The 23,773-nt window shown below is 47.0% G+C and overlaps 1 protein-coding gene across 7 annotated transcripts in view; it reads right to left on the reverse strand.

Moving 5' to 3' along the window:
- ATP11B (ATPase phospholipid transporting 11B (putative)) overlaps positions 1-23,773 on the reverse strand; it is a 1,683,501-nt gene that overhangs the window by 721,452 nt on the left and 938,276 nt on the right. For all 7 annotated transcript variants that reach the window (XM_069618659.1, XM_069618656.1, XM_069618658.1 and 4 more), the window contains one exon: positions 1,791-1,850. In XM_069618659.1, the coding sequence (XP_069474760.1) occupies positions 1,791-1,850 (60 nt within the window). The remainder of the gene's footprint in view (positions 1-1,790; positions 1,851-23,773) is intronic.

Below are 23,773 nucleotides of genomic sequence, written 5' to 3' on the forward strand. Positions count from 1 at the left end.
AGCTCACCATGCAGCAAGTAGATTCCAGACATGCCTTCTGGCACATGGAAAATCTCTTCTCCGGCTTTCACTCCTTTTGAGGATGAGCCCCCATAGAATACAGTTGGATCCCACCAAAAATGTGGTCCAACTGTGGACACAGCTCTCCCACTTATTCCTTCTCATAGCTTCCTGAGCACCCACCGTATCTGTCCCTCTCCCTCATGCTACTGTGACGTTGCTCCTCCCTACCACTACTTAATTTTCTGTCATACTCCTCCTTTGCCTCTCTGACAGGTAGAAGCGCTTTGGTGCCATGAACTACGGCAGTAGGTGCTACACAAATGCAAGATAACATAACATAGGAGTTCCCGAAATCGCTTGCCTTCTCGATGTGTGCCTTGCTTAGGTTGTAGGAACCCCAGGGGTCACGGGTGCAGCAGTCACTTCAGGCGTCGGATTATTGAATCCGGCTAGTTCGCAGTTCCATGCTCCAACGGACTGGATTCTGGACAGCTGCACACACAGGACACACCGATTTTAAGACCATCACTCCGGCGACAATCTCAGAGGACTCCCAGTACGTGTTGTAGGTGGTAAACAGCGATGGACAATTGAAGAAAATGGTGGAAGGCGACACTCATGGTGGGAACAAAAACTTGTCCTGCAAGAGTTGGATCTGCAACTTCAGGGAAATCTTTGTTCCATAATCTCAAGATCTGCAGAGGCCAAAGGCTCAACTCGGGGAAGTGACTGATGCAGCGAAGTAGCCCCGGACAACATCTGGCTAGCCCACAGGATGGTTCCAGGACTGTTAGAAGCACTTCCAGAGGCTGGATCTTTGTGCAGAAGTTGGGACTGTTTGTTGCCACCGGCCCAAGGGTGGAGAGACTGATGAAGTTCTTCAGGGAATCTACAGAAAGGCAGGACTTCAATGGACAAATGAAGAAAGGGCTGAAATAAATCTTCCAATGATGATTTTCTGGTCCTTAGAGGGCTGCTCTTCAGAGGTCTTAAAATGTTTCTACCTTTCTAAAAAAAGGTAATTCACAAATGTTTATCTGAAAGCACATGGTGGAGTGCTTGCCTCTGTTAATCTACTTCCCGCAGCAGGCCACATAATAAACAGTTATACAATTAGAGAACATTGCAGAGAATGCATTCACCAATTATTACTTTGTTTCGTCTCAAAGCCCCAGCACAGTCCTTATAGTAAACAAATGCGTTTTTGTTTGATGTGGCTGTGTGAATTGGGCCATTGCTTGTATGGCATACTGCGTCAAAGAGCTGGGAAACAGCTTTAAGACAGCATGTTTGGGATGTTTGAAAAACAGCAAGAACCAAAGCACTGAACCAAGGGATGAACGAAAGCAGGATAACGTCACTGAGTCTTCTACATTCTCAACAATCAGTTCCCATTCTTGGGGTAACTCTGTTTTCAGGTTGGATCTAAATATCAGACCCATGGGGAGGTTTAAGAGTATGGCAAATATAGGCCATAGAATTGGATGTTTGTCATGGATGAGGGCTGTAAATGCACGAGCTCTTTGGTGACATTTCTGTTTGCAGATGCATTTTTAATAGGCAATTCCTACACCTTCAGCTCATTCCACATATGACCTAGGAGAACCAGGGCTGTTGATCATAAACAGCCCTATTCAATGCAACACCAAATAAAACGCTGCAAGTTGAAAGGAAATGAAAGATAAAATTGGGCATAGTACAAAGATGATTATGTACATTGTCCTATTTACCACATGCCTCAAAATCCTCCATTACAAAGACATAATATAAACATAAAGAAAACTTACTTGTTGTGAAAACAAACAGAAGAACTGGTACAAAAACTGTGGTGTGATAAAGCACACATTCTGAAAAAGGAAACAAAAGTTATAGTTTTGATAAAACAAAAGTGAGATGTAGGTCTATACTATATACTGATGCATCAAAATGTGTCCACGGGAAGGTCTCAATATTATGAAGCAAATTATCTGGATTAGAAGGTTCATTGGAGCTTGTTTTCACATTTGAAAATACCTCATTTCCATTTTCAGGCCAAAGACAGTATATTTCAAAGATATTCTTTAAAAAGTAATAAACTAGTCAAAGTACATCCATAGGAAGCAGTCACTGAGGAGGACTCTCACCCACATACTGCTAACTTTCCAATATACAATTATTAACCCATCAGTCACCATTGCCACTACCCCCCTTCCCTCAACAAAATGTCCCTATTGCCAGTCCCTTTGTCAATCAGGTTGAAAATATTGTTTGTAAAAGGATGCAACCATCTTAACTTTGATGTTCTTATGGCTTTCTGAATGGTAATGTGCAAATCACAACAATAAAGAGAAAATGACTTACCTTGGGTAATGATCATTTGGTGCATGCGTCGCTCCCTCCCACAGGTTCCACATATTATTCATAGTCATGTGTCACAAAGGTCAAGAATCGGTAGGCTCTGTAGGAGCACAATTGTATTTGTTGTTTTGAATTTCCTTCGATCCCCTCAGGCATGAGAATTCCATTGTTTAATGCTTTCTCTAGTTCTAGGGTCAGTAACCTTTCTCTTACAGCACGGCCATTTAAACGAAATGCATTGCACTAATAAATAATAGTATGAGACCTCTTCCATGAGGTAGGCAAATTTATAAGAGACCTATTAAAGCTTATAGTGGATAGCTATAAAGGCCAGCACATTATTAGGCAGCAGGCACAGTTACCTGCTGTCTTTGGACATGAGGCTTTAGCACAGGGAATCGTCACACGGTCTGGACACTCGAGCAATGGAAGACTGTGGGAAGATGAAAATCTACTAGCATGTGAGGAAGTTGGCAGGTAGCCCCAAGGTTGCCGCTGAGTGTGGATGCGTCAGGAAAGTTCTTAGTCACATGCAAACCACAGGCATAAATGGACTTGGATCCGGCCTCCAAGTGGAAAGGAGTATGTCCAGGACGTTGTCCAACAAGTCCCACTTCTTCTACCTCAGGCTCTCAGCAGCAGGGCCTGGAGGTTCAGGTTGCTGCGACTCGGACCTGCTCCTGTGTGGGACTGCATGGCCGCCTTTGCCAGAGGTCTCCAGCGAGGGCATATGGATGTGTCCCACGAGGCCAGTATTGAGCGATCCTAATCAGAGTGCGTTTGAACAGTCACAGTCTCCTGAGAGCTGGTAGGGTGACAGATTTCCTCTATGCATTTCCGCCGTTCCCCAAGTCCCATTCGGCGGTCAATGTGTCCCCCAGGGCTCCCTGCAGAGGAACCCCTCACACTTTCTGTTCACACTGGAAGCAAAGAGGTTCACTTGAGTAATCTCCCAAAGGGCAAAGAGCTCCTTGAGGAACTTTCTGTCGGGGCTCTCACTGGTGGGAGGTTGAAGCCTGTCTGCTATTATGTTCTCCATCCCGGTGAAAACAGCTACCCTCAGACATGTCTTTCTCCAGAGCCCACAGCCACAGCCTTGTTGCTTCTCTATACAGAAGCCAAGACCCCACACATTCCCCCTTGTCGAGGAAGTGACTGGCCACTGTGTTGTCTATCAAGACCAGTACGGCCTTGCCACACACAGAGGGACGCAAGACAAGGGCCTGATCGCTGGCAACTCGAGCAAATTGATCACGCTCCTGGGTCTCTGTCAGAGACTGCTCATAGCAAGATATAGCAGGTGAACACCCCAGCCTTCAGTGACGGCTTCAGTGACATGTCTGTGACTAGAATCACCTGGGGCTATGGCTACTTAGCAACACCTCTATCCTAAAGCTTTTTCCCAACATACAAGATCTCGAGACACCATGTCCGAGGCTTGTAAAAGGTCAGGCATGTTGCCCTGAAACTGAGAACAGTGACAGCGAAGTAGCCACTGGAGCAAACTCATGCGCAACCGGGCAAATAGCACAACCAGGATACAGTAGGCCATGTAGCCCAAAAGACTCAGAAAGGCAGAGGTCGTGACCATCCTATGGGTATGGAAAACATGAACCATCTGAAGGATGTTCGCAACCTGAGCCTCTGGAAAGAGGTCTTAGCTCAAGTGTCCAAAAATGTTCCTATGAAACAGAGGGGCAGTAAACAACTTGAAGTTAAGGGAGAAGGCCAAACTATGCAGCATGTTGCATGTGTGGTACAGAGGCTCCAACATGAGCCTGAAGGAGCCAATTGTCCAAATAGGGTAACACATGAATTCTCTCCCACCTAAGACAAGCTGCAACCACCACTACCAGTTGGTGAAGAGTCTGGGTGATGAGTAAAGGTTGAATGCCAAGATTCTGAAATGGCAGTGGGCATCGTAGACTACGAAATGCAGATACTTTGTGTGCTTGGGATGGATCAGCACACTGAAGGGGGCATTCTGGAGCTCCAGAGCCACCAACCAGTCTTGCAGCTCTAGGGACTGGAGGCTCTGGGTCAGGGTAACCTTGCTCTTGGGCAAGTACCAGTTCAAGAGCCTCAGATCCCTGAAGGGATGCAGGACCCTGTCTTATTTTGGAACCAGAAAGTAAAGAGTACTAGTCATACACTTGTTCCCAATGAGGCATTAGCTCAGAGGCTCCATTTTCTAAGAAGCTGACCGACATCCTCCCACAGGGGAAGATCTGGAGGCTAGGAAGAAGGGTAGTTGGTGGGATTTGAAGAAAAAGAAGGCAGTAACCATAAGTTACAGCCTGTGGGCGCATGCAGCCTTTGTAGTGAGTTTCTCCTCTCAGACGATCAGTGACAGCCTCCCGCACACTGGTGCCAGATGGACAAAATCTTCTTTGCAGTGGTTTTGCAACTGGGGCAATAAGGAGATGGGCAGCAACAATGAGCACATTTTGAATATCTGTCAACTGCTCAATTCACACAGTATCTCGGACATAATGCAGCACAGATTTGAACCTTCCCGAATGACATTTACAGAATAGATCAAAAGAAAATATTACTCCTCTTCGGTAATGTTCTTTCTGATGGATGTTCCTGCCACAGATTCTGTGTCTTACATCTATTTCTTCTACTTCAGCAGATCTCAGAAACTTTCTTGACAACAGGGGGTGCAGTGTGGTATTGGCACTGAGGTCCATCATTGCTCTTCACCGCCAAGGCTAGATGTGACGTCGGCACATGTAGCTTGCACTGTGCACCAAACGTTTTTCTCAATGCTCGGCTGCAATGGGAAATACATTTTTGCACAAGGCATGATTTGTTAGAGAGACATTGAAAGAGAAATGGAGAGGCCTCTTTATTTAAGGGGCAGGATGGGAGGGGCTCTGAGGAATCTGTGGGAGGAACATCCATCAGAAATAACATTACTGAAGTTAAGTAATTTGTTCTTCTAATGGATTGTGTCCCTCAACGGATCCCTCACCTTAGCAGAACAATTTTTGAAGGAGTAGGGAAGCGTGAACTCCCACTGATATTACAGCAAAACATTCTGAAGGACGTGTATCCTGAGCCGGCAGAGAATCTAGACAGTAGCATTTTGTGAAAGTGTGTAGTGAAAACCATGTTGCAGCTTTACAAATGTCCAAAGTCTGTACTTGTCTTTTGAGTGCTTATATGGCAGCTACTTCTCCAGTGAAGTGTGCTCTGAATCTTTCGGGGATGTCTTTTATTGCCATAGTCTAACATTGTGTGAGGCACAAAACCATCGTTTTGTCACTCCTTCCCCTAATTTAGGACCGGTGTAACCAACGAAGATCTAGTCCTACGTTCAGAAATTACCTGTTCTGGCAATAGGAAAATGTAAGGCCCTCTTAGAATCCAACCTATGTAACTTCTCTTCCGCTTTTGAGCAATGAGGAGGGTAGAAGGCTGGCAAAGTGTGAGGAACCAAGAATGAGACGTGTACACAGAGGACTCATGTTTTTTTCTACAAACTTGTATTAAATAATAAAGGGGTTGGAAAATGTTTCACTGTCACTACCCTAGGAGGTTTCCCCCTACCTCAACCAAAACTAAGGGTCTGGCCCTGTGTCAAGATGTCCAAAGCAAAAATGTCCTGTGTCCGAAATACTATCTTAGCTCTGTCATCTAAAAGTAACTCTAATGTGTGAAGATGTCGTTGGCTTTCAGAAGTGGACAAATGTACAACTTCAACCAAAAGATTGAAATCAAACGTAAAAGTTCCAACTGGACAATGTTCACAATTCCCAGGGAGGACTCCTTTCCGCAGGTTTCTCTCCACAAAACAAATAGTTCACAAAATGAGCATCCAAGTTCTTTACAGCCTAAGAGGTTAACTTCCTCCTCGTGGTAGTCACTATTCACTTCTCCAATTTGGCTTGAGCTGGTGTGCTCTCCTGCAGGATTCTCTTAGGCAATTCATCCAATTCATAACCCCAAAGATATAAGGTTTCCTTAGAATTCTTCCCATATACTGGGCTCTGACTGGTATGTTTCAGTTAGGGACCAAGAATGGCTCCTCCAGCTCCCTTCTGGTGCTCCAACCATCCACTCAGGGCTCACCGGTTCTTGAGTGGCTCCTTGCGCTTCTCTGACTTCTCTCAGGTTTCTTTCCGCCTTTGCTCTCACTCACCAGCTCGGGCAGGTGCGTTTGGATGACCGGAGACGGTCTGCGCATTGCTCCGGCTTCTCGTGCCAGTGCAAAGCTCCTTCGCATCACCTCTGGTTCCGACATCTCTCTCGCAGTCTCCACTCCTTCTCCTAGCTTGGGAAATTTGGTCCTGCAGCTGGAGGTACTCCGTGTGCTGCTCTGGCTTTCCTTTGCTGGTCTGAAGCTTCTCTGCTTCCTGTCCTATTTCAGCTTCTCTCTCGCCAACCGGAAAGCTTCTCCGCTCGAAATGCAACCACATCCTCTCTCTGTGCTGCTCCTTCGCTATGCTGGCCAGCTTCTGGATTCTCTCGTATCTCCTTGGCTTCTCCGGCAGCACTTAGCTGGTTGGATGTCCCTGTGTTTCTCACTGGCTCCATTTTTAAACACCCATACTACCGAAGGGAGTTGGATGGAAATAATCAGACTTCCTCAGCAGCTAGACGGCTCACTTTGGTTCAGCTGAACAATCTTCACACTGGCTGCTCTGTTCCTCGTGTCAGTCTTTGTTATAGCTGTAACTACATGATTGGAAATGTTATGGCCAAGAATCTGAGAATACTGTGGGTCACTGTCACAATATGCCATGAGGGCCTGAGGGGGTATCCCTTAAAGGGAGCGGGGGATACCATGTCTCACCCAAATATGCCTATCCCTTCCCCTGAGCGTTGCCTCCCCCACGTGGTCCTCCCTCAAATAGCCGGCCCCAGGGTCATGGTCAGGTAGCGCTGCCATCCGCTGGCCACACGGGGAGAGGCTACCTCTGGGAAAGGAGTGATGACATCATCAGATTCATCACACAAGTAAAATGTGTGGACAAGAAAGCAGGATCCTAGAGTGCAGGAAGTGATTCCTGGCCAGTTCCTCGGTCAACTGCAGCCGCAGAGGCGGGCCTTTCCCACACCCCTCCAGTATGGAGGCCTCTACTGCTACATGGAAACATAGCTGTGTTTCCCTTTTGAGGCCTTCTTCCAGGATGTCTGTCAATTTGAACTGAATTTTAGGCCTGGATGGAGCAGCTAGCCCGAGGCTTTCAGCCACTTTGGCCATCGTTCCCTGGAAGGATGAATGAGGCTTACCAGGGGTGGGTGCTGGAGGGATGTCCAGCTCAAGGGAGGTGTCCAGAGCACTTGCATTCTGCAGATCTTTTCTTTTCAACTTTATTTATAGAGTGCTTGACATTACAACAGGAGAAAAAGACAGCAGGGTTAAGAGGAGTAGGTACATTACTTCTTCAGCGTTAAGATTAGTTTTACAGAGATTAAAACAATTTGTTATGAGCATTGACTTAGGAACACTCGGGTGACAAAAGGATCATAGGGAAAGGGGGAATCATTAACCGGTTGATAGATTCTCAATATCATTCGTATATGTTTGGGTTGCTAACAAATAGTAGCGGAAGGGGGCCATATATCCACTGGTTTGCAGTTCGCTGGCTGTAGCGAGGTCCATCGCTCCTCCATATCCGATGCCCATGTACAGCCCGCAGCCACTGCGTGACAGATCGCAGGTGGGGCGTAGCCACTGCATCAGCAACCATCAGACTGCCAACAAGATACATAGTCTCGCCAGTCTGTGAAGGTTACATTGTAATTGTTTGGATTGGTGAAACACAGTTGGATGCGGTAGGTTCTAATATGAAGTTGAATATCTCAGACATGACGTCACAGATCTGCTTCCAGTATTTCCCCAGCTTCGGACAGCTCCAAAGCATGTGGAGATATCCCGCCCCATCAGTGTGGCATTTGGGGCATAAGGTATGGTGGGTGCACAAGAAGAGGTGTAGTGGAATCTGTGAAGTACTATAAATTGTATTAGTGGAAATCTCGAGTTGAGGGACACGGCTCGGGTCTGTAGACACATGAATTCCCAGATATTGTCAGTTATGTTTATATATAAATCCCTTGCAAACATCACACCATTATTGCGTATCCATTCTTGGCATAACCATTCGAAAATAGCCGCCACGCTTCCTCCCTGTTGCAAGGAGGCAACAAGCATTGGCCACGTGCAGTCTGATTGGCTGCTGAATTGTCATCGAGACCGGCAGGTGGAAGCCAGCCACAGCCAAAGGCCGGCAGCACAAGGCCAGGCCCTGTCATCTGCACGCCAAATCCTGTTCTATTCAATCTGACTGTTAACCTTATTTTGTCACACTCTTAACTCTTGTGTTTCAGGTGGCCGCTCCCGCGAGCTGCCAGTAACATCACAGCCATTTTTTGCATCTTAGTACGAGTGTTCACTTTGAAACATGTTAATACATTCCTGGTCACGTGCTAGCGCTCTGCCGATTATACACCCTGTCCTGCTAAAACTCACCATCACGACCTTGGCCTTATAGGTCTCCAGCCCTTAGTACTTTGGAATCCTATAGCCAGTGCTTACTGATAGCATCCCACCACCAGATACTTTACACAGCTAGCATAGTGCAGCCCAACATTTACAGTCCTCATGGCCAATTTATGCAGGGTAACCCTAACCATTGCTACCTTTCTTCCACTTCTCAATTCCATAGCTCCTACCAAATTCCTACCCACCCTCCAGCTCACTAGGGTCTCGGACCTTGCTAAACCAAGCACTTTAGCCAGCATACATTGCTGCCTTACACCAACTCAATGGATCCAGCAGTTTGCCGCCGCCCCCCGGGCCCACTTTCCACATTCGAGGAACACGTCACACATCTCCTCACCAGGAACTCTAAACCGGGCTCACAAATCATGTTACTGAGAGACCGTAACCTAGGATTTAAGGACATTAACGATGCGAATGCAACGGATCTGGCGAACGCTCTCTCTGAACTAGGTTTCTCTCACCGCATAACCAGCCCGACTCACAATATAGGCAGAACACTGGACTGGTTAGCCGACGTAAACTACAATACCAAGATCCTAACCAACTCTCCTGTGCCTGGACTGGCACCTCCTGCGCTCACATGAAAAACTTGCAATGCCACATTGCAAAACTTAATGCCACTACTCCAGCCTATTACTAACCACCCTAACTACGAAAATATGGACCCGTTCTCACTTGTACGCCCTTTCAAATTCTCACCTATCTCAACAAGAGATGTCGAATCAATCATAGCTAGCCTTAAGCCATCTAGCTGTCAAGGCGACTCATGCCCTGCAATAGTCAAAGAAGGCAGCAGCGTAGGAGACACATAAAATCTGGGGGGGAACAGGGGACCTCGGTGACTTTGCTACAGACACAAACCACAAGGTAAAAGTGATGGTAAAATCAATTTAAAGTATTAAGTCTATTTTTGACATGTTGATTGATGTCAAGCACTCGATTTAGCTTCATTGCACCTTTCATTTGCCCACAAAGGTCCTCGAATCACAATTACCTACACCTTAAAAGCACACAATTCGCAGCAGGGAATTTAGAAACAAAACAGAAAACTGATGAGTTTGGGTACATTCGGCACATTCTGTATAGTACAACCAGTTGTGTATGCCTCCTGATTCCATATCAAAATATCTTGAAACACAAAAACAGACCACTAATCTACAGAGTGTAACAAAAAGAGTGCAAAATGTCAACCTCGCTAAAATTACATACACACACACCAAAATGATGACCTCATATTCATATGATGGAAAATAAATGCAACATTTCTACCTAAGAAAAGTGCCCAAGATAATTTGCAAAAAGGGAAGTTAATTGCGCGCTACAGTGTGTGCCTTGGGCCAGGGGCCACCTCTCTTCCTCCCACAACTTCATATCCGGAAATACATTGAAACTAGAAGACAACCCTCCTTCTTAAGAGGCACATGCTGGCTGCAGCAATAGACATAGAAAACAGTATCTGCAGGCTCCTTAAAAAGAAGGCTGGCTTTACCTGTCTGACACTATATGGGATGTTGCAAACTGAGTTTAGCTAGCATTTTTTATATTAAATTATATTTTCACATTCAGCATTACACTGCTTGTTATTATTATAACTGATATCAGCTTAGTTTCTAGCACATCAAGTGATGAGGGGTTTAATAAAGGACCAGAAATGCAATACTGAAAAGACAATCTTGCATAAACCTTATTAAATAAACGGAGACCCCAGCATCCCACATCTTGCTGCTGTACTTCCCTGGAATGCATTCCAGAATCCTCTACAGTGCTGTTCTTCACAGTTCACACACAACACACCATCATTAAAGCCACAGTCAAACGGATATCCATTTCAAGCAATGCATTGCAAAGCTTTGCCTCCGATGTATCCTCTACAGATGTAACAATTCCGAGCGAATGCGAATTCATAGCAAAGTGCATGAGCTTAGGTATACTATTTCCCAGGATGGCTACGAGTTTGCTGAGAAGTGTAAATAACTCAAACCTGGTTCACGCTCGTTTGCTACAGTGGGCTCAGGAAGGTCCTTCACCTTCGTAGTGAGGTATGTTCAGAAACGAAAGGGGCTCACTAACTGCAAAGATTCATTAAACACCTGTCGTCCTAGTCTCCCAGAAATATAGCGATAAAAGGACGACCCTGTCGACACGCCTTGTAAGCAACACGCGGCTTCAGTGCAACATGTTCCCCCGAGATGCACAATAATGGTGGGAGTGCCTCAATTACCCAAAAGGAGGAGCTATTACACTGTGCCCTAATTAAACAATGAACGGGTTGAGCACAGATCTTGCCAACCAGTGTTCAACCCCCTGAGCAACCCACACCTTCTCATTAACTTGGCAACAATTAATATTCGGATGGCTTACATTGTTCGGTTGTAGAATTCACTTTATGAAACTCAGCAAACTAGTTGTAAAAAGGAATGTAGATTTCCATCCCAAGGCTAAATGTTAGATACACCCATGGCATCATATTTAGCTCAGCAGACAGCAACATTACGACGAATACATGTTAGCCAAACCTTCAATACATCTACAGATCATGAAGCAGAACAGAACGATGGCATGCCTGCCTGAGGTAACCTGAATGGGCTAACGCGACAAGCCCATCTCACCTGGTGTCGGCTGAACCGTCTGAAAAAACAATTATTAAACAAATCACGTGACTTATCCTTATTATTAATAACAGTTTGCCTTAAATGGATGCAGTGGAGAATGCATCTTATATGTCCTGCACAGTTACTCAAACCACCACACTATGTAACCGAGCATTTAACTGACGAGCAGTGGATTTATGTGAATTGCGCTGCTGTCGTGCCTGCGTTAGTTTGCTTTCTACCTACTGAGTGCGGCACGTGTCTGAAAGCCTCCAGGGAGGGGTTTGGGCGGTAATTAAAGCTAATACACACCGGTTCACTAGAGCAACGTTAAGAGGTGGAAAGTGTGGAAAACAGCAGCTAACTGGGTCCCTTCTCAAAAGTAGACACTTCCATAACACAGAGTTTGCGGCCTCGCTGTATGTGTTCACCACCTTGGGTGTTGTTAGGCAGAATCCTGTGCAGTTCCCTTAAGGAGCACTACAGAAGATTAAGACTACAGGCGAGAGCAATAAATCCCCTTTGGCATCAGTCTGTACCACAAAGATTTAGTTGGTAGCTGTGGCTGAGCAGTCAGACTTATCTCAAGGGGGAGATGAGCAGTATTCAGGGTTTACACAATAGGCCTACAGTACTTTGGCACAAGGAAACACTGACCAAAGCTTTGTATTAAAAAGTAGTTATATATTTATTGTATACACTTCTAGTAAAACTCATTTATCACAGTCATCAAGCAAGTTAAATTAAGTCAAAGGAAACACATACACACTCCCAAGTTAAATTGTACACCAAGTGAACCAGAGTGAAAAATGAGCAAAATGGCACAGTGAAAACCACACACAAGGGATGCTCTATCAATTTCTCACAAGGGAGGGAAAACACAAGTTATTCAGAAGTACCTTCTTACACACCCTAGCAATATTCCCCATAGGTTTGTGAACCAGTTTAAGCAAGACAGTGCATCATTATAGGCAATACTTAAATGAAAACTGAGCAAAATGGCATTTCACAAGGTTTAAAAATGGGAAGGAAAGGGTAGTTGTAAGAAATAGGTGCACCACACAGTTCTAGATGAGAATCAGTCTAAAGAAGGCAGGTCTAACAAATGTAGCCAGAGTCAGTAGACCTGCGCCAGAGTCAGTGGTACAGGACAAGGGCCCAGGAGCAAAATGTTCTTGTAGCTGCAGTCAAGTCTTTGGTTAACGAATTTGAAAAGGTGGATGCAGAAGTTGAAAAGACAAAGTTATGAGAGAGGGGCGGCCAACCCAACACGTAAAGGATTTAAAACACCTTTATTGCTACCGCGAAGAAAGGGCGGCCTGGCGGAACAAGGTACCTTTAAATGAAGAAGTGGTTCCTGCGTTGGCGGTTGTTCCTGGTACTTCCTGCAGTTCGGGTAATCCAGCAGAGGCAGAGAGGCTCTCGTCGTGCAAGAAGGTTCGAGTTACTGCACTACCCAGGGATGAAACCAGCCGCGGTGCTGCCCGATGAATAATAAGTATGCTCCTTTAAATCGCGGTCCGGGTGGACTGGTGCCTGGCTATCCGGCCTCCGAGTACAGGGTACGGGAGATTCGACCAAGGCAGGTCCGGGAAGGCGATTGGCAAACTGGTTGGCCCCACCAGCTCAAGGGAAGAAGGCTCTTGCAGAAGAAGATCCTCTTTCGTCGTGTGGAGAAAAGTGGTGAGACGCTGCAGCAGGGCTTCACCGGTGGTTCAGTCGTTGCAGATGTCTTTGGCTTCTCTCCTCTTTGGCTTCTTAGTTCCAGTGGCGATGTCTTGCTCTTCCAGTCCTCAGGACCCCGCTTCAATGCAAAAACATCCCCATTCATACAGCCTAGCTGTCACTCACACAGTGGAGTGGTCATCTTGGCGGGAGACTCTCCAGCCTATCAGGATAGAGTGCGACATGGGTTGCGGAGGCAACCCTGTCCAGGGGTCCTACTCCCCCTCCCACACAATGGACCCACCCCAGACTCAGTGGCGCCGAAAGGAGGGCTTTTTGGTAGAAGCTCGCCAAAAGGACGAACAAAGGATCCCCAACCTGGGTTAGGAGTTTAGAGAAAGACACGAGAAAGAAGTTATATTAAAGTTCTGGCAAATAATAACTACCGGAGTCAAGTTAATATTAAAATGCACCGGTGGTACGTTAGAGGCTGCCAGAAAAAGTGGTAGCCTCGAACAATGGGAAAATCCCATAGGGAAATATTTGCGGTCAAATATTTACGGTAGTAACCACTGCCACCAGCCAGAAACTCTTGAGAGAGGGACTGTACAGTACCCTCTCGAAAATTAACATAAGGGAAAAACTATTAACCCTTTCCAGTACCTCCATAGTAAGATTGTTTGTACTGGTTTAGTTCATAAAAATTGACTAGTAAAGTCAATTGGGACTTTGCATGCCCTGGGAGACAGTAGTCAGTCCCAGGGTATGGAGTCTATGTTTGGGGGTCGCTACGACACCCCTGTGTCACTGCACTGAGGGTGCTGTGTAACACATGTGAGTAAAGATGGTTTCTATGGGGGTGAGAAAATCCAATAGACATTAAACACAAAAATAGCCTAGAACACACATAGCAAAAATGCCCAAGAGTGGGAAAGAGTCTCACTCTTAACAGGAAAAAGAAACAAACACTTCAAATCCAGCAAAGCTGCTGGGGGACTTTATAGGTAAGGGAAATTAGCCATAGAATGAGAATTCTCCCTAACAGGCAGATGCACGCCTGCGTATAAACCCCAGCTACCAGCACGATTCCTCACCGAACCACAGCAACTCATAGGCATTCACATGGTCGCACCGCATAGACCAGTCTTTTCCTCACCTGAAATCAATGTGAATTTAACATATTCTGTGCTTTCGCAGCGCCCGACTCGAGTGCAGTCCCGAGCAAGCGTTGTTGCCTGCCTGCTTCTCTTGCCTCCTCAACGCTCAGCGTCACTCTCTGCACTGGCCAACTTGCCCCACCTCCACCCCCTAGCCTGAGCTGTAGTGCATTGCTCAGCACGGGCAGAGGGAGCAAACAGTGACTCAGCACAGAGCGCACGTGCAATTTACTTCCCGGCCTGGACGGTTCTGTACCCCTCAATGCGCGCGCACGCTTAGGCAGAAATCGAAAAAGAACTATAAGTGGCAGGCAGTGCTGCCTGGCCACAAAGGAAGCCTCCACAGGCTTCGCTTCAGTTGGAAAAATAACCCCTGCCTTTCCCTTGGCCTTGCCTCAGATATGTGGTGGGTGGGGGGGATAAATGACATTATATCCCCCCTGCTCAAAATTGTGGTGGGGGATTTGTCCCCTCTGTTCCCCCCATTTCCTACGCCCATGAAATAAGGGTCTAAGGAATTCACTCTGTTCATCACCGCAGTGATCAACTCCTCATTCAAAACCTGCACTGTCCCCAACAACCTCAAAGACTCGTGGGTCATGCCTCTCCTCAAAAAGCCGAACCTGGATCCAAGCATCCCAACCAACTTTAGGCTCATAACTACAATACAGTTTATCTTGAAAATCCTGGACAGGGCCGGATACCTCCAAATCCAAAACCACCTAGAAGAAAAAATTCAGACTGGCGAACTGAAAGATAAAGGAAATTTCATGCAGAGTTCTACAAGGGGCCTGGGTCTCCCCAACGCGTCTCCCCCAACGCTTTACAACATTTTCACGAAGCTCTTATTCAACCATCTGGATGATTTGGGTGCAGATGACACCCAAATCCTCATCACTGTGTCAGAATCTTACGACAAAGAAATAAAACTCTTGAACGAGATCTATCTAAAACTCCAACCTTTGATGGCCACCCATGGGCATGGCCTGAATGACGAGAGGACTGAGCTCATGCTCATCGGCTCTCGTGCAGGATTACATAAACTGTACAGCCAACACATTATCTTCGACATCGACAGCAACAACAAAGATTCTAACGAAGTAAAAACTTTAGGCATATATCTGGATTCCACCCTCTTCCCCACGAAATAAGTAAATGCCACAGCTTCATCTACAGCATACACTGCTAAGTTAATCAACGCATGTAAAGCTTCCTTGTCCACCAATAGCGGCATCACTCTAGCTAGGGCTCTCATCCTATCAAAATTGGACTATTGCAATGCTTTGTATCTAGGCACTAGCAAACACAACTTGAAGAAACTTCAGATACTCCAAAAGAATGCTCTCGGAATGGCGCTTAACATCCAGAGAACAAATCACATCTCCACAGCTAGAAGGAACGCCCTCTGGTCCCCTGTGCAAGGCAGAATAGACTTCAAAACGCTTGCGATTGCGCATAAATGCCTGTCTAACTCTGCCCCTAAATACCTAGTCGACAAATTCACTAGAAGCCACTCAAGTTGATCCACCAAGTCTAAATACACACATTGCCTCAACATCCCTCCATACAAATTTAAAAAATCTGGCGGGATTAGCTTCCCATTTCTGACAGCCAAGCGCTGGTACTCATTACCTTTGGCTCTAAGAGCTGAACCATCCTTCGGTATATTCAGGAAAAATGTCAAATCTTGGCTCTTCGCCCAGCAAAACTAGGGAGGCGAACCCCATTGTCATTACATATCACTTATGCCTGTCGGACAGCCGCCTAGATCTGTAACACTAGGCGCTCTGTCTCTATGTATGTCTCTATGTCATTACACTGCATGTAACTTAAGCAACGATTGCGCCTGGCTTGCAGCCTCGTTCTGTAACACCTGGCTCCTGCGGGCCGCAATCTCACTGTGTGATTCCTAAGCTTAAAGCACCCAGATGCCCTAGGGTTGGGCGTGCTATACAAATAAAACTAAACTTATCCAGACCTCTTATTCTCACCAGTGGTCTGCAACCACGGCTTGCAGTAAGTCTCAGTCTGGCCACAACGCCGCGTGTGGAGGTTCCTCTCATGATGGCATCCAGTAGTGGCTCATCGGGTGGTTGCACCGGGAACCCAGGTTCTTTTGGTTGCTCTGCTGAGCCCTGCATATTGCAGCCACTGCAAGGATCATCTGCGTAGGGGCCCTGGTAGGTCTTGAAAATGTGATAAAGGATTGCATACTATATATTATCGCCCACCATCATGTATCCATCTGCTGCCCATTGTCGTGCATCTATTTTGCTTATTCTCAGGAGGGATGGGAACAAAATCCATAAGGGTAGACCCCTGAGGTATGGGCGAGGGCTGTCTAAAATGTTCTATATCTTGCCCCGAGCCAAAATTGTTGCAGCCACTGGGTCATTGACTTTGGGGTATGTACTATATGGTGGTAGTATCAATGAGCGTATGTCGCGGGTGCCGGCAGCATGTCGTTCTATTTTGCGGTGAGGATGTTGTGAATCCTCGTTGAATCAGTAGGACGCATACTGTGCCTGAGCAGCGACCCAGTATTTTTCAAAGTCTGGTGCGGCAAGGCTTCCTGGTACATAAGGTCTTGTCACGGTCTTCCATTTAAGCCGTACCGCACCAGCGTGCCACATGAAGCTATTAATCACCGCTTTTAGTGTGTCAATAAATGCTGCTCCTGGCGAAGGCACTATATTTAGAAAGTGGTATAGTAGTTTAGGGAGGATGAGGATTTTGAGTAGTGACACTACACCAGCTTTCGTGAGTGGCAGTTTCACCAAAGCGCATAATTTAGTTATCAGTTGGGGCAGATATTTACTGTAGTTGCGAGAATATAGAGGGGGGGGGTCTTGTGTCATGACATGATTACCCCCAGGTATTTAATTTCTAGTGGGGACCAGGAAATACCCATAAGGTCTGGCGGGGGAGTGGTTGCATCAGTAAGGAGGAATAGCTCAGACTTGGCGCAGTTGACACGAAGTCCAGACATGGTCCCGAAGGAGAGGATATCTTGCATAATTGGTGCCAGGTGTCTCCAGGGTCACGTATGAATAACAGTTGCGTCATCTGCGTACAATGATTTGTAGGCTCTGGTTCGCTCGTGAGACTGATCCCTTTCTGTGCGTGCTTGCAACGGATATCGCCAGTCAGTGGTTCCATTACTATAGCAAATAGTAGGGGTGACAGTGCCAGGATACTGAATTGAAGGCTTTTTGACTGTGGTGACTGCTTGCACCTCCGGATCGATCTGCGCCAAGATATCTCAGGTTGAGTGCCGCAGAGCGGCCAGGGACGAATCCGGATTGGTCTGGATGGATAATATGTTCCATGTAGGGGGCCAAGCGCAACATCAATACCGTAGCAAATATTTTAACGTCAGAGTTTATAGGAAAAAGGGGGCAGTAGGAGCCACATTGTTCGGGAGGTTTGTCGGGCTTCAGTAAAACTGTGATCACTGCTTTGCATAATGTTTGGGAGTATCCCTGATGCACAGGCTTCTGACGATAGGGCAGATCGTTTGGGAGAGAGACGAGACTTGAAGTGTTTAAAAAACTCCATTGTAAGGCCATCTGGGCCAGGGGCTTTGCCGGATGGGAGGGCTTCGATGGTTCGGGATACCTCCTCGGGGGTCATGGGGCGATCAACGTTTTCCCTGGCTTCTTCGGTCAGTACTGACAGTGGGAGGCTATCTAAGTATGCATTTATACCTGGGACGGTCGCTGTATCAGAGTTGGTATACAATGTGGAGTAGAACGAGTGGAACACTTGGTTTACTTGTGGTGAGGACCAACGTCCCAGATGTGTCTTTTACAGATGAGATACAGTGGTTAACCTTTGCCTGCCGCACCATCCTAGCCAGTAACCTGCCAGGGTGCTCGCCCTCACTGTATTTTCTCGCTAGGCCTGGGTTGTCCAGGAATCTCAATTCCCTATCAGCGTGTGCTCAGAACCCATCAAGTTCCGTTTTGATGTCTCTCAAGATGGGGTTGTCGGTTCAGACGCATATGTCTGCTCTAGGTGGCCTAGGTTGGTTTCGCTGGCTTGAATATCTCTTTGTATTGCTTTAAGAAGCCCTGATTCCGTTGGTAGGGCTATGCCATAGATGTACGCCTTAAAAGCTTCCCAGAAGGTTGCCTGCTTATCTACAGAGGCAGTGTTTATTTCAAAGTATTCGTCGACTCGCCTCTCCATTTCAGTCGCAAATACAGGGTCTAGTAGCGATTGCGGTTTGAATTTCCACTCCCTTCTTGTTTTTAGCACCTCTCCCATTAACAGTCTCAGCATAACAGGGAAATGGTCAGAGAACATCCTGGGTAATATGTTGGCTTTGCTAAGGTGACTTACAAGTGTGTCTGACACACACCACATATCTATTTGGGAATAGGAGTCATGAACTGTGGAGTAGTATGAATATTGACGTCATGTTGGGTTAAGTACCCTCTAAGCATCTACCAATCCCATTTCATTTATGCCCCTCTGTAACACCTAGGCAGCTTTCGCTGGTTGTTGGGGTTTGGATCCGAACCTGTCAAGGTTCAAGTCCATTATAGTGTTAAAGTCTCCTCCCCACAGAACGGGTACTAAGGGGTCTAGTGCCAGTAGGTCCATTACTTCTGTATAGAATTCGGGATCATCTATATTGGGCCCATACATGTTTAGCAGAATTATTTCCAGACCCTGTAACACGCCACGTAATAGCACATAGTGCCCTAGTGGGCCCAGGTGTGCCTTTACGTGGGTGTAATGTATGAACTGGTGTATTAAGGTCATAACTGCATTGGGTCGAATACGAGATGTAGGAGCACTGTGGGCCCCACCTTTTGGCGAATCCCTCGCTGTCCTTGGCCACTTCGTGGGTCTCTTGTATAGGATTTGCACCTTGTGCTGTTCAGTATATAGCTGGAGACGCCACATTTTTACTGGGTTGCCCAGCCCTCGCACGTTCCCACTCAAAGTGTAGCGGCTCAGTTCCCATTGGGCCAGTTTGTAGTATAGTCACGGAGTTCCATCATGGCAAATATTAAGCGTTTCATCAAAGTCGTGGCTCAGTAATGTTGCTTTCTATCAGTAGTTACAAACATGTCAAGCACATTTTGCATAACTGTCCCATAACTTCCCACCCCCACCCCATCCCTCTCCCAATCAAATGAATGAACTTGCCATTCCAAACAACCCAACAACATTTGCAACTCAGCATGGGTGGGGCTGTTAACCGACTACAGCCCGGCATCAGCACAGCTTGCCATTACATCTTTCGAACAGGTTAAAGGCGAACACAGGTGAATATTTTCCAGGTATATAACAATCAAAGCAGTAGGTGGTAACGGACTATGTAGCAAAGGCGGAGTGCCACCACAAAGGCATCCGCCACCTTCATCAATGTCTCTATTAGGATCTGTAGACAAGAATTTTGAAGGGGGAAAAGCATATGATTGGGATCACCCAGGGAAGCGTTAGTCTATGAATCTCATCGCCTCCTCAGGCATGGTAAAGAAGTACAACTTGCTGCCGTGATCCATTCTCAGTTTGGCCGGGTAGAACATGGCGTACTTCACGTTGAGGTTGCAGAGCCTCTTTTTTGTTGTCATGAAGGACTTGCGATCTTGCTCCACTAATATTAAAAAGTCTGGATATAGGTGGATCCTGTTGGAGCCTAGTAGTAGTTAGCCCTTGGCTCTTGCGGCGCGCAGAAGCATGTCTCTGTCTCGAAAATGTAGCACACGGGCTATTATCAGGCGTGGAGGGGCTCCAGGCTTGGGTTTAGGACCCAGTGTGGGATGGGCACAGTTCTATTACGAATTGTGACATTTTTGGGGTATCAAGCAGTGACATCAGGGTGTGTTCCACATATTCTTCCATTGACCCTGCGATATTGTCTTTATTTGCAAGTTGTTGCGGCGTGATCTGGATTCGAGGTCCTCATTCTTTTTGACAATGGATAAAACTTGCTTTGAGTGAGGCGACGTCCGCTCTAAGGGCCACAACCTCATCCTCCGTCGTGCCTACCCTGGTCTCCACTTCCGTGATGCGAGCATCCGTCTTATCCATTCGGGATTTTATTGAGCAGATTGTGCCACACGTATCATCTAATTTGGAGTGTATAGTGGTGAACTCCTCCCGCATGTATTCCATCATGCTGTGAAGTTCAGTGGGGTCTTGTTGGTCGGTCACAACGTTCTTATCCTCGCAGACATCTCCCGTTCCCTCCATCACCTTGTGCGCGGGCTTGGCAAACATGTTCATTGAGCACTGCTTTTTCCCACCTCCTTTAGTCATTATGTATTTGCTGGTCTGTAGCTGAGGTACAGTGTGTTAGTAATACTGAGAAGAGGGCCCGAAGTGCAATTGTTGTAATGCTTAAATTGGCATTATATGGACTTAGTAGAGTTTCTGCAGCACTTTGTTGTGATGTTCCGATGAAGATTTTTTGGTCGCTATCCCGAAGGTCCGCCAGCCAGGTTCTGTGGGGTGTGTGAGAAGAGAGGGTGTTGTCACACACTTAAGTGTTTTGCTGCCTTTAAAACAACCGTGGCATCGGATGATTAGGGCAGCATGCGCCTAGGGATGCGGAGTGGTCGAGTTTTGTTGGGGAAAAGAGATCCTCTAGTTTGTGTGGGGCGGTGACTCTCAGGCAGTTATTGCCGCAGGATGGTCTGAGTCAGGTAGATGGCAGGTCACCTCCACCTCGGCGCAACTAGGTTGGGCACAGCAGGTGCCAATGTGGAGGATCAGTTTGCCACAGTGCATGTTAGATGGCCGGAGGAGTCAGCCACAGTGCGTGTTAGATGGCCGGAGGAGTCCGCCACTGTTTGCGTGCAAGAGTCTTTAAGGCTCAGGCAGGATCAGTCCTGCAGGTGTGCACAGGGGGTTGGCGGCTGTTGAGGAGCAGCGCGGGGCGAGCCAGAGGTGTGCTGGTGTTTTGGGGTCCCTGCTGCAGGCGGGATGGTGCCTCTTACACCCAACCCCAGTAAGGATCAAATTGGGTGGCCCCCGGGTGGAATGCCTCTGTTTATTTCCTCCCGCAGTGTGTGGCCCCACTCACCGTCCTCGGTGTAGCGTGCATCAATGATGGTGTTCTCAATGGGCTGCGGTGGTCCCGTAGTGCACCACGGGAGGTATGTTCAAAATCAGGAGAGACGAAGAGCAGTGCAGAGAGGGTGCCCGCAAAGGGCAAACAGGGGGACTCCGCTGCCAGGCCTCGGCATCGCAGGTGGTTGGGCAGCTTTCTAGAGTTGTTGCGTGTCTGCTGCAGATCTGGCGGTTAAGCACTGGAATGGGGGGCAGAACGGAAGGGCAAGGAACCCACAGAAGCGTCTTGCGTGGATCGGTGGAAGTGAAACTAGGCTAGTTTGTAGTATAAGTGTTCCGCTAGCTAGGGAGCTTGCATTTATTGTATTTCGCACCTTGGAAAATAGGATATTCGCTGTGCCGTGTTGCCGGGCTGCAGAGCTACTCTCTTAGGCAGCCATCTTTGTTGTGCGCAACAGCACACCCCTGCCTTCTGCAGATCTGAGGCCAGCCCCTGGACGTCTTCGCCCTCTCCATAAAACTCAGTGAGAAAGTCTCTCTCTTCTCTGGAGACTAAAGGTCGCAACCCAAAGGGCACCTGATCACCCTTTCGTACATCTTTGACATGAAGGGTTTTATGGTTGAGAGGAGCATATTCTAGGGGATCTCTGGCATACATGACGCTGAATCCCCGTCGAGGATGAGGTCAGAGCTGTCGCAGAGACTTCAACGCACAAAGGCAGAGTCAGACAGGAATGCAGAACTTCGTCTCCCCTCAGGTCCAGGCCTGAGCCCAAAGGTATGCGGGAGTGATCACCTGCGGGAGCCCTACCAATCCCAGAATACACAGCTAGCCCAGTAGGTGCCAAGGCAGTTAGCACTGGAACCATTGGTGCAGAGGCCAAAGTCACTGGCACCCTGGAAAATATGTCAAGCATCTTCAGGTTAAAGTTTTCCCATTCCTCCATAGTGGAGGATTGGGTCAGAAAAGGTACCCGAGTCGCCTTCTCTGGAGATTCCCTGGAGCGATGGCTCTTCATGGATGTAGAAAAATATTTCAGTGTGAGTATCCGCTCGGGTGGCAAGACCTCTTGCAATGATTCTTCCCATCTTTCTCCTTGCGTGGTGGCAATCTTTATTCAGATCGGCCTTTCCGCATGACACCGAACAGGATCTTGAGACTTCACCCATAGTCTTCTGGAAGTAGGTAAAGGTCTCACCCGCCCTTTCCCGTAGTCCTGGGTGTTGTGGTCCTCGCCCAAGCAGTAAAGACAAATTCTTTGAGAATCCGATACAGACATCTGTCAGCCGCAATCCGCGCAATGTTTGAAACCCAAAGCCTTTGTTGGATTGTTTGGGCATAATGAGGAACATTTAAAAAAAATTAAGAGCATGCTCCTGATGCGGACAGCGTGTGTAGAAAAAAGGAACTGAGGTGATGGTGGTGCTATATGTACTGTCCCCAACGTCATGTCCGGCCCGGCGGGTGGACTCGACATGGAGCTGCGCTGCTCCCCCCTGACTGGGTGCTGGGAAAAGAATAACCAGAAGGAGGAGAAGAAGAAGAAGGGTTCAGAGTATTCGGGTAGCAAACGGGAATGCAGGGATTCTTGGAGATGTGGTTTTCATGTCTAATGGGGTATGTGCCCATAGTTGGTTTACCAGAGGTATATGAATGGATGGGTTTTATTATGGGAGCTTCTTCGGGTGGAAAGGTGGGCGGATGTAGAATACCCAAAGAAAATCTCCGGGACTTTGTCTTCTCTGTCTTCTGTGATGTAGTAGATTAAAGGTGCAAGAATACATGCAAGAAAAGCCATGTCAGGAGAGTATACCAGGCAGATGCAAGTGTGTTCATATAAGAAAAACGCTGCCAGGAGAGTATGCCAGCAGATGCAAATTTTAAACATGTTCATGTGCGAAAGCCCTGGCAGGAAAGCACACCAGACATCGGCAACCTGCTATACCCCACACAGGGTGCTTTGCCTTGCTTCGCCCGGGGTTGGACCGTGAGATTGAGAAGGTAGTTGGAGGATGTATTGATTGTACAAGGTCAGGGAAGAATGTATCCGCAGTGGTTCATAAGATTGTTTTGAGGGATTACAGTACCCAAAGAAGTCCTGATAACGATACACCAGGACTAGCAAGAGGCTGTGGAAACATAATAAAGAGGGGGAGAAAACCTGGCCGGAGAGGAGAGTATACCAGTTATCCTAACAAGATACAGATCAACAGCCAAGTTGTTTTGTATACCAGTTGTATCGCTGATCAAGAGAAACTTAAACTGATATTCTTGAATATAAAACAGAGCGAAGACAAATCCGGGGCAAGGGAACCACCCTCTGGAACAAGGAACTCATTCCTTCTGGAACTTTTGTGTTGGAGTTACACATTTCCTTTTTTAACATTTGTACACTACTAAAGGCCAAAGATGTTTTCCCTTTTCACCTCAGAGTTGATTTTTAGAATGTGAGGACCAGAATAGTACTTGCTTCAGA

Source organism: Ambystoma mexicanum, chromosome 10, assembly GCF_040938575.1.
Source record: "Ambystoma mexicanum isolate Mex_15411 chromosome 10, UKY_AmexF1_1, whole genome shotgun sequence".
Classification (NCBI taxonomy): Eukaryota; Metazoa; Chordata; class Amphibia; order Caudata; family Ambystomatidae; genus Ambystoma; species Ambystoma mexicanum.